Raw genomic sequence first — 10900 nt, forward strand, 5'->3', positions numbered from 1 at the left:
GTGACAGATTTGATATCGATTCCTAAATCCATGAACAACATCTAGTACATCCATGGGAAAGTTTCTTGGTGCATCAAAACCTGTGTTTCATTTTGAGAAAAAAATTGTTCTCTATATACCATTTTGCTAAGCTACGGGAAGTCTTGAGTGAGATTAGTTTGTCGTAGATCCAATTCCTCCATAAAAATCAATTTCTCACCCTGCCCTCGTGATCTCATACCCATCTATCCGATGCTACTGGATTTCAAGTTGTTGCTCCATCATATTTACTGATTTCTTGGAGTTCTTTTGTACAAGCAATGATCTGATAGGTTATGAGGGTGGGGTTCAAAGGTTGATGCTGGAAAGGGATTGGCATTTCAGGCAAAGCCAAATACACCAAACCAGAATGTAAGAGGCTAAAGGGTTAGCCTGATGACTATTTTGTCTTACACAATTTTGTATATCTCTTGGTTCCCATATTGCCTCCCTGTGAAAGGCTTTTTGGGCATCCCAAATTTCTGCCATATGGCAGTTATAGTTAGGATGGAACCCTAATCTTGAAGGCACGTAGGTCAATATCTCTTTGCTTACATATCAAATTTCATCTAACATGAAGTTTTCTAATAAGTCAAAATGTAGAGCTTGAAAATTCTAAAAAGTTTGGATAGAGCCAGTAAGCATAAGGAGGCATGTTAATACATCAGGATATAGGGTTTATTTGATTGAATTAGATTTTAAAATTTATCACATGGCTAATACGGATCATGTCTTAGCTATCCAACGTTGAAATCCCCAATTCATTTGTCCACATGTACAACGGGAGAGGGCTGTGCAACCTTGGCCACACAAGCTTTTTTGCCAATTATTTATTCACAAATCATTTGAGGTAAAATCCAGTACTAAGAAGGTTTGGGTATAATCACCAAAGTCAAGTCTCTCAGAGATGTTCAAGGGTATTTAAAGATAGGTTAGATTGATCGATGCCATTGTAAATCAGTTAAAAAAAAAACTTAAGGAAAAACATCAGGCAAGTCAATTTGAAGTAGTTAGGCAAGAGCTTCAACGGTCCACTATAGTGAGATTTTAAGAAATTTCTGATCAAATGAGTGGTTAATCAGTGAGTTTTAAGAAATTTTCTCTAACCCAGCAGTAACACAAGTAACATGAACAAAGGGGAAAACAATGATCGTACTGATACTAAACACAAGGAATAGCAGAAAATATGTAAAGAGAAGAAATATAAGAATAAGGAGAGAACAACATAGAAGGAATTTTTTAGAGAACTTCAAACCTGGAATGACTAGAGAGGAAGGAAGAGGAGGAATTGGCCAACAAGAAGTCAGAGGCAGTAACTGAACAACCTTGGAAGATATCTAAAATTTCTTTTCTTCCAATTCCAAAAGTTCAGTACTTTGATGGATGTGGAACTGCATCAGTTTCATTGTTCCTGATGGGTTTTTGTTTTGTCTCCATCTCTATAGCTTAAAACACAGGAATTGAATTTCGTATATTTTTTGAATTGAGACCCTGGACCCTAACAAATTATAACAAAATCTATTCAATCATGCTTTTACATAGTAGCATTTACCCACTTTGATTTCAGATATAACATCCAAAGTCAGAAGCATTCAGAATACACTTGTATCAGACGAGTGAACTACAGATGGTTATGATGTGGTACTGCCCTTAACAAGTAGGAATGCAATTACTGATATTCAGACTTAAATAGCTTGATTTGAAAGGTAAGAGATCAAACTATACAGATAAATGTTATGAGAAGGATTTGTAAATCTGCTGAGCTGAATGGGCTGAAATTCAAAAAAAATGGGTTCAGCACTGTACACAAAAGCAATAGATAGCGTTGTCTTTCTTTAGAATGCATTTCTACATCAAGATAATCTTTTCTATGCCTCTGATCATCAACAGTTTCCGGAGGGTCTCTCGGACACCTCTGAGAAATGAGAGGGATGCAAAACTCAGCAACTCAGCAGAGGTATTCTCTGCATCCTGATATACAGTTGGTTTCGAGTTGAGAGCAAGTAAGGGGTTAGAATCCACGCCTTGGCTGATAATCTACTTGGCTCTGCTGAAGGGTAAAGTTTTAGCTCCTTGTTCCACAGTCTCTCTCCATAGCCGGTATCTTACTCCTAGCTTATCATAGGACACAGGCCAGTTCCAGACATTTGCTCCATTGATCATGCGGTCCTGCTGACCAACTACCAGCCTCAGATCCTCATTCAATACCTGTCATGTACAGAAATATCCAGGAATAAGGCCCAAACACCATAAGAGATTAATAATGAGCAGAAAAATATGTCAGAACAACTCAAAAATTTCTGGGGGAACTGATATCCCTCCTTTGTTAACTTTGACCTGTTACTGCTCCTCAATAATTAGGGTACTAAGTAAAAATGTGTAATCTGTGGTTATGGACAGACTCAATACATTAATTAACAATGGCACATAGACAAAAATTCAGGTTTCGTCACTATTTGTCCAAATCTGGCTGGGATTGTCAAGATGCTCATCCAAAACACTTCTACCAACACCATTGGTTTTAGATGATCAAACAATCTCAACTACTCCTCCACATCGTGTTCTAGTGCAGCAAAACTTATGGTTATCTAATCATTAGTTGTGCTGTGTTGAGCAGTTCACCTGTTTGACAGCACATAGAACCAACCGAGTCACTACTTTGTCTAAACTAATGCATTGAAGTTTCAGAAGTTTCAAGTGTATTGTCTATACTACCATATTGAAGCTTCATCATGTCCGAGCTTAACAGTGTTTACCAAAGTGTGATGTCAGCAGATTATTTGTCACAAGAAATTACATGTGTTTCTTTATTGTCTGCTACTTTTTGGAGTGAGATTCGAACCTTCTCAGCGAAATATCTCCACAAGAGATGCACAAATGGTACTTGCTTCAGCATAGGAGCGAAATCTAGAGACATTCTGTACAATAGTCTTGTTTTATTTCTTGATGAAGGCAAGCACACATGAAGCTGGTGAAGATGTGTTGAACATTGCTGGGTATTTTGCCCCTCCAATTTTCCAGGCTTTGAGATGCCAATTGTTGAAAGCACCATACACGGTGGGCGGAACTCCATGTCGATTGGGTATGGGTCCCAGTACCCTTGAAGGCCAGATGCAGGAGTCAAGAATTTCACCAAGCTGAAATTTCAGAGAGGTTTTAGTGTTAACTGCATAATGTGGTTATCAAAGATCTTGAAATTCCAACCCAACAGGTAACTGTGATCCCCACGCTCCTTAAGCAATTGAATTTAAATTTACTAATCAACATCATCCAATGGATGATGTCTGTTACTGGCAACCACTTAATTCATCATATGGATTGTGTTTCAGGATTAACAATCCCTTGAGCATGTTTTCATTCAGCCTTGATGGTTGTGTACTTTGACTTGTATTTGCACTAGATTTTGCTAAAAAAAAAAATAAATAAATAATTCATGGGCTTCTTTGGTTGCAATTTTAAGAATAAAAGTCCGAGGGCAGACCTGGGTACACTCCATCCCTTGGCAAAGGTAGAAGTATGAGTGAAAGGGGCATGGGCAAGATCCAGGAGGTTATCCAGAAGTAGCCCATGTTCTACTGGCAGTTCCATGACAATCTGTCAATCACAAGGAAACAAGTAGGTTATCGAAATGAACTTGCATAACTTCATGAAATAATAAACAGGAAAGCACCTTGATATATTTTCTGTTTTTTCTATCCATAGTTATCAGGTATCTAAATGCAATGGAACTTACCTCTGCATGGATTTGAAATCCAGGAGGAGGTTCCAGAGAAGGGAGGTTGGCTGTTGGAGGATCAGTACCAGGCCAAATCCAGATCATTCCCCCTTGCTCAAAACAAGGTAATGATTTTATCTTCACATTAAGTAACCGAGTTGATGGCATTTTCTCACATTTTCCATCCGTTGAGTATTCCCACCCTAGAGTTCATTCACCACAAGTTTAAAATTAAACCATGTACATGTCTGAGACTAATTCCTCCTTATATTCAATTCAACTCAAGCATATGCACTTATTTACATATCTGTAATGTGCATACCAAACTTTTCTCATCTGATTGTACTAACCATGGTAGGGGCATTGGATGCGGCCCTCATTGACCGAGCCAAGATCAAGCGGACATGCTCTATGAGCACAAGTATTCTGAACACAACCAGGCTTCCCATCTTTCCCCCGAAATATTACCCACGGCTGCTCGAAGCAATCTATAGGAATCTGAAACAGAAAAAGGTCAAGTACAAAATACATAAGAGAAATTGAGGCAATTGGAGAATAAATGTCTTGCACTCTTGCTTGTGTACATAGCAAATTTTTTTTTTTTTAATGATTATTATTATTTTTTTTATATCTTATGTAATGTTTCACAAGAAATGCATCTGCATTTTGTTGGAGAATCAGCTTACCATGGTATCATCTTTCAGATCAGCAGAGAAGGCCACTGGGTACCAGAAATTCTTCAAGCATGGATGATATGCCTGAACAGGACCTGACACATTCAAGCTCTTTCGCGGCAACTTGCTTTTCACAGTGACAAGAGATGATGAGGAAGAAGTGCCACGAGTAAGGGAACTTCTGTCAGATTCAGTTGTACCCCTTTCCTGTAACAGCGTATCATTCACCAATTCTTCCATGTATGCTAGCTTATCAAGTGCAGCAGCAACCCTAGCTTCAGATATGTGAACCTGGTATTCAAAAGCCAGAAGAAAAATGGTTCATCTGGGGACAAGACAGAGAATATGACATAGAACTGGACCATTTTTAATCAAATGGGACAACCTAGAAGTTTTCCTCACCAGCCTAATCCTAGAAGTACCCTGCTCTAAGAGTTGATTAATTTTAGTTTGCATCAGACACTGATCTAAGTCATTAATATTTGATGAATGTCATATTCTTATGAAGTTTGATTCTGAGTTCCTCCATCCAATTGATGATTCCCATCATCACAAGTCACACGTATGCTGTCGAATTATTGCTTTCACGTGGAGAACAGGTGCAAACTGAGATCTTCCCCAAGGGATTGTAGAACCCATCATTAAAAGCTAGCCATTAAGGAAGGGGGTGTTCAAGTCCTTATAAGCTTTCACATCAGGGTACTCACATCCATGTGGGATTATTGCTTTCGTGTGGAACCCCAACAAAGCGGGTTTTCCTTCCCCGGATAAGTGAGCATTTGTTACTCATACATGAATTTGTGTGGAAACCTTAAGTTCACCCCCATCAACTGACCCGTTTGTGAGCCTGTGCCAGTTCTTCTTGGAGCTCTGCAAGCTCCTTCTTCATGGTGCCTACGGACTTGAAATCCCTTGCCAAGGGATTCAGAACTTCCACTACCTACACCCATACAAACATATAAACAGAAATGTCCAACTAAACCATCAGAGGGAATTCATCCATTTTAAACTTCAAAATCAATGCAAAAATGAAAATCAAAACTCAAAACAAGCTAGAACAATAAAACCCCATCAATCTGCATCCCTAAACAGAAAATTTAAAACCTTCAAAAGTAAAATCCAAAGAAAATAAAAAATAAAAATTCAGAAAAAAACCCATCAAATTTTCAATTTCAAAATCAAACAATTTTTTTTTTTTAAATAATTACCTTTTCATGAAGGAGCATGATAGTAAGAAGATCCTGCCGAGCCCGCCAATCACAATATTGAATATCAAATCTAGCCACTTCAAGAGCTTGATTCACGTCTAAGAACTTCCCTTTACACTGAGGAACTCTAGGTCTCGGATCCTCTACTTCAAACAGCCCACCCCAGGCGTTTTTCTTCTCCACCAACCCTCCTTCCTCTCCAAATACAGCAAATACACTAAACCCTCCTTTAACACCCTGAAACCCAACATCAATCCATTCAAAACTATCAACCCAAGTATTACTTTCATCCAAATTTACTGGGTTTCTGATAAATTTAATAGATCAAATGAGAAAAAAGAGCTTCATTACCTTCTTAGTGTTGAGCTTAGAGGATCTACAGAGCGAGATGGGAAGAGAGAGAGCTGTAGCTATACCAAAGGTGGTCATGGCGTTTGAAGCTGACTGAACAAGGAAGGGGAGAGAAAATTGGCGCAGTCTTAGAGAGAGATTCCTTCTTTTTTATTTGAGAGACCTATTGATAAGAGACTGGGTGCGGTCCTAGAGAGAGATTATTTTCCCTTTTATTTGACAGACCTGTTGATAAGACGCTGGTGTTGTGCGCGATCTCAGTATGCCTCCCATGATCTGACACGTGGATAGAATTGTCTGCTCTGTTGTGTACGTGGCACCTGCCTTCTCCACATGGTTTTTTCAAACGAGGGGTTGTACTGTTTAGAGCAATGGGGATTTGATATCTTGCCAGCTCGGATGGAAATGATATCTTGCAAATTTCGCGAGATAAACAATATAGCCACAAAGGAAAAGAAACTGTACCAAAGGCTTGATCCAGAAAAAGGTTAAGTATGTAATGGGTAGGGGTGTCGTTCGATCAGGGACTCAGGCTTAGTCAGGCTTCATTACTTGAAAGCCTGTTAAGTCAATGGACCTAGTTTTTGGGGGTATGATATAACTTATAATCAAGTTGATTGGTATCAAATTTTAATTGGATTTTTTTAAACGGATCTTAATTGGGTTATTGACTTTTTTAAGCTTAAATGGACTCTAGAAAAAATATCTTGCCTAGAACATGAGGAAAAATAAAAAGTTTTTTCTTCTATTCTAGTGGTAGTGAAACATACAAAATTTTTTATTTTCTTATAATTTCATTTATTTTCTTCTCTTTTCTAGATAGTTTTCTTTTTCTTTTCTTCTCTTGGCTACCAATCCCAGCCTTCCATCCCAATTCCTCACATTGATTGAGTAGCCAACTCCAGAAAAGTTGACGGCATGCCTAACCTCCAAACAATATTTATTGGATAAATAAAAATAGTTGATTTGGGTTGAGCCTAATCGTAAGACTTGTGCCCCTAAAACCATAGCTAAGAGATCTGGAATTATGCCTATAGGAGCTTTATATTTTGGCGTTCTCCCTACTTGTCACCAAAGCTAAGAGTAAGCACTTAATTAAAGTGGTTGATAGAATTCGGATTAAGGTTTCATGTGAAAATTTTCCTTCTTTTCTTGGGCTTGAAGATCAATATTGATAAATCAGTTATGAGTTCAGTCCTTACATCTTTATGTTAATTCCCAATTAGAGAGGACTAATGCTAGGTTCTCTCCAGGGGATGTAAGCGATAAGAGTAAACTGACTCTAATTTCATGAGTTAATTGTAGTATTATTAATCAAACTAAGATGGAGGCAACTTCAAATCCTTGTTCTTTATGGATTTCAATCCTAAAAGCTAAATATTTCTCCAATGATAACAATTTAACTTTAGATTTTAAACTTCAAAGGGGATTTTGGTCTTGGAATAGTATGTATTTACTGTTGCTAATGAATATTTACTTGTAGGAGGGGAGGGGAGGGGATTAGGAAAAAGCTACCCCTGCCAGAGCTGGTAGTGGTGACTTTTTTTATTTTATAAATTAGCTTCTAATAGCAAGCGATAGTTTATTACCACTGATAATTAATATATATTTATCCAAAAAATGATTTATATATATATATATATATTTTTTTTTTTTAAATAGAAGGTATCCAGCAAAGGTATAAATGTGCTGCTACTAATGAATATTTATATTCTTATAAAAAAAAAAATTTATTTTTATTTATTAACTGAAATTTACTACTAATAAACCTTAATTTGCTAATAACTTTTTGGAGAAATTTTTCCCTTGTGGGGTTCATCCACTATGCCAGAGTCTTAAAACATTTTCCTATCGGACAAAAGTTGGTAATATCCTCCGCTTATTGCACGATACTTTTTTCTATTCATTTGAGACTCACAGTCAAAGTATTCTTCTTCACCGTGGCTCGTAGATAACTCAGTCCAAGGATTTAGTTTTGGTATTGGTATCAGTCTTGATGGATCGATATCATATCATATCGGTATCGGTATCGGTATCAGTAAGGATCAATGCGTATTGGTCACTTTTGCCCTTGTTTTAAAAAAAAAATGACATTTTTTTTACTGTTTCACCCTGGAAATGATATAGGCAACCGATCCAGTTCAACTAGGTATCAGTATCAACTCAGTACGATATGATCAATACAATATAGATACTTGAAACCATGAATCACTTAGGTTTTTTTTTTTTTTTTTTATCACCTTATCACCTTAGACTCATGGGGTATTTTTGTCAAGGACAAGAGAACTGCTAGGCTAGTGTTTTGTCTGAACGCAAAAGTAGTTGAGTCTTTTCACACCTAACTTTGTTTGGGTATAGAACACTAGCCTGACGGCCGGGTTCTTTTGCTTTCCGTTAATTGTTTGGGTCTGAAGTTTGCGAGAGAGAGACAAGGAATTATTTGCCGAGTGGCAATTTGGTTCATTCCAAAATGACACCATCTGTGGTGTCCTTTAAACAATCCATTCATGTCTGGAACCAGATTAGATAAACCAGGTTCGACCGGAATGATTGAAGTATTAACCAACAACTCCCACCTCGAGTACTTCGAGTTTGAGACAGAGGACTCCCACTTCAACATGGACTCTGTCATGGATCCATACTATCTCTATATTTATGTCCACTCTTCAACTTCCTTCCATCTCTCTCTCTCTCTCCACTCTCTACTCTCTCTCTCTCACTCTCTCGTGTCTCTCTCTAGTCTCTCTCTAGTCTCTCACTATTTCTCTCCTCAGTCTCACTCTATGGAGAACCAGACTCCTGATTCATCCTTCTTGACACAGTTCTCTCGGGAAGAAGAAACCAAACGTCCTCCTTTCCCAGTGATCAGAGACACTCTCTATGACTACCCTTATTCTGATTTTGATGATGAAGGAGAAGAAGAAGACATCTGGGTTTCACCAGATCATGATCAGAATCTCAATTCCAATTCCAACCTTGCTACTCTCTATAGTCCTCCATTAGACTTAATCTTCCAAGGTTCGTTCCATGAAGCTAAGGTTGAAGCTACTGGACAAGACAAGTGGTTACTTGTAGACTTGCAATCCATGAAGGAGTTCGAATTACATGTCATGAACCGGGACTTATGGTCCAATGAAACAATAGCTGAGACGATCAAGAGTTACTTTCTATTCTGGCAAGTGCAGGATGATACATAGGAAGGGATGAAAGTTTCCACTTTTTACAGATTGGATTCATTACCAGTCATTCTTGTAATCGATCCAATTACTGGTCAGAAGATGCGTTTGTCTAAGGGGATGGTTGAACCGGATTATTTGATGGATCTTCTCTCTTCTTTCATGGAGAATGGTCCTAAATGTAGGCTTGAGAAGTGTTCTATGAAGGAGGAGGAGAAGAAGAAGAAGAAGATGAAGATGATGTATCCACCACTTCCTGAAGAACCTAAGAACGATGATACTAGTTTGATTTACAGGGTTGGAGTTCGGCTTCCCGATGGGAGACGGTTTTACCAGAGTTTTCTTCGTGAGGATCCGATACAGTTGTTATGGTCTTTCTGCTGTTCTAAGATTGAAGAAGCAAAGATTAGTAAATTTGAGTTAATGGTGGCGATTCCTGGGAAATCAAAGCGTTTGGATTATGGAAGTGAATCAAGTTTTGAGGAATCTGGGATTTCAAACTCCATTGTTTCTCTTGTATTGGAATGATATGTTTCTTAATTATTAGTTGTTCATGAATCTTTTTTTAGTTTCAGATAATAAATGTCCTAACTCCTAATTTGGGTTTGTATGACATTTGAGGGAAAACTTAATAGCTTATTTCCTAGTTAAGGGGATTTCTACTCCCTCTTTTCTTGATAAAGTAGTAATTTTTTTTTTTTCCTAATGAAATGATATAGTAGTAATTCAATACTTAGTAATAAATGTGGCCTAGTGGTTCCCATTAATTCCTTAAAGTGGTTGTTGTCGGTATTAGCCTAATTGATTATGTAAGAGAAAGGAAGTCTTCAGTAGACCCAACTGATCTAACTGCCTATTACTAAGGGAGAAGCTCATCCTTGTCTTCCTAATCACGTAGTCCTTGTACCTAAGTATGAGGGACTTGATATTACCTTCCTTTCCACGTAAATTGAAAAATCTCATTCATTGTTGATGCCTTCTTCGTGCATTCCCATTATCCATCACATTGGTGAAGGAGCAACTAGGTAGAGATCTTCTGTATGTAAAAAATTGTGAAGTAGTAAGGCTCCTATGCATGCACAAGGTCTAATGGGAATGAACGAGTAAGAATCAAAAAAATCATTATTTTCCATTTCATGTGCGGTAGGTTGATCATTTCACTCCCATGTGTCTAGGTGTAGGAGCCACATTCTCCACAGAAACCTTTTTCATGTAGAAAATATGACAAAAAAAAAAAGAATGGTGCACCTTTTGGTCACCATGCTAGTGAAGTAAAAAGTTGTAATCTTTTTTTGATTTCTCTTATTCCCAAAAATTATTTAAGCCATGGGTAAAGAATATTTTCAAAATAATGTGAAAATAACTTATCATTACATCATATTCAAGTTCTATCATTGTTCATGTGAAATGACTAGATTTTTTTTTTTGTAAGAAATGACTAGATTTAATAAGTGTCTCGAGTGGCATATTTATAATCTATGGACAAAGTGTCATTGAGCCACTCTTCTCAAAAATGAGTAAAATATTCTGTGAGGTTCCCTATCTAGCGACTAACGATTTAATGCCAATCCATATTATATCCAATGACTCATAAAACCTTTGCAGATATTTTTTTGGAAAAAAATTTCCTAAACCTGTAATGTAGGATTCAGCCACTATCCTAGGTACTAAAATGTCCCCCCTCCCTCCCCGTCCTCAATTAGATGAAGCTGATAATACCTTCATCTATTACACAATACTATTCATAATCATGAGATT

At 37.5% G+C, this 10900-nt stretch overlaps 2 protein-coding genes across 2 annotated transcripts; one reads left to right on the forward strand and one right to left on the reverse strand.

The window, feature by feature from the left end:
- Nucleotides 1-1691: 1691 nt before the first annotated feature.
- On the reverse strand, nucleotides 1692-6149 carry LOC122072788 (chlorophyllide a oxygenase, chloroplastic-like). The gene is made up of 9 exons (XM_042637189.1): nucleotides 5967-6149; nucleotides 5616-5852; nucleotides 5243-5347; nucleotides 4420-4698; nucleotides 4084-4231; nucleotides 3752-3936; nucleotides 3500-3612; nucleotides 2861-3155; nucleotides 1692-2226 (listed from the first exon to the last, which is right to left on the reverse strand). The coding sequence occupies exons 1-9, from the start codon at nucleotides 6042-6044 to the stop codon at nucleotides 2056-2058; spliced, it is 1611 nt and encodes a 536-aa protein (XP_042493123.1). The 5' UTR covers nucleotides 6045-6149; the 3' UTR covers nucleotides 1692-2055.
- A 2600-nt stretch (nucleotides 6150-8749) lies between these two features.
- LOC122074248 (plant UBX domain-containing protein 7-like) lies at nucleotides 8750-9670 on the forward strand. The gene is made up of 2 exons (XM_042639093.1): nucleotides 8750-9125; nucleotides 9210-9670. The coding sequence occupies exons 1-2, from the start codon at nucleotides 8750-8752 to the stop codon at nucleotides 9668-9670; spliced, it is 837 nt and encodes a 278-aa protein (XP_042495027.1).
- The last annotated feature ends 1230 nt before the right edge of the window (nucleotides 9671-10900 follow it).

This window comes from Macadamia integrifolia, chromosome 3, assembly GCF_013358625.1.
Source record: "Macadamia integrifolia cultivar HAES 741 chromosome 3, SCU_Mint_v3, whole genome shotgun sequence".
Classification (NCBI taxonomy): Eukaryota; Viridiplantae; Streptophyta; class Magnoliopsida; order Proteales; family Proteaceae; genus Macadamia; species Macadamia integrifolia.

What these genes read in the sequence shown, in the direction of transcription:
- LOC122072788 (XM_042637189.1), bottom strand. Translation starts at nt 6,044, where the DNA reads ATGACCACCTTTGGTATAGCTACAGCTCTCTCTCTTCCCATCTCGCTC. An exon ending in CATCCAATGCCCCTACCATG is followed by an intron (nt 3,937 to 4,083) that starts GTTAGTACAATC and finishes AATGAACTCTAG; the next exon opens with GGTGGGAATACTCAACGGAT. An exon ending in AAGGGATGGAGTGTACCCAG is followed by an intron (nt 3,156 to 3,499) that starts GTCTGCCCTCGG and finishes CTGAAATTTCAG; the next exon opens with CTTGGTGAAATTCTTGACTC.
- LOC122074248 (XM_042639093.1), top strand. Translation starts at nt 8,750, where the DNA reads ATGGAGAACCAGACTCCTGATTCATCCTTCTTGACACAGTTCTCTCGG. An exon ending in AATAGCTGAGACGATCAAGA is followed by an intron (nt 9,126 to 9,209) that starts GTTACTTTCTAT and finishes ATTCATTACCAG; the next exon opens with TCATTCTTGTAATCGATCCA.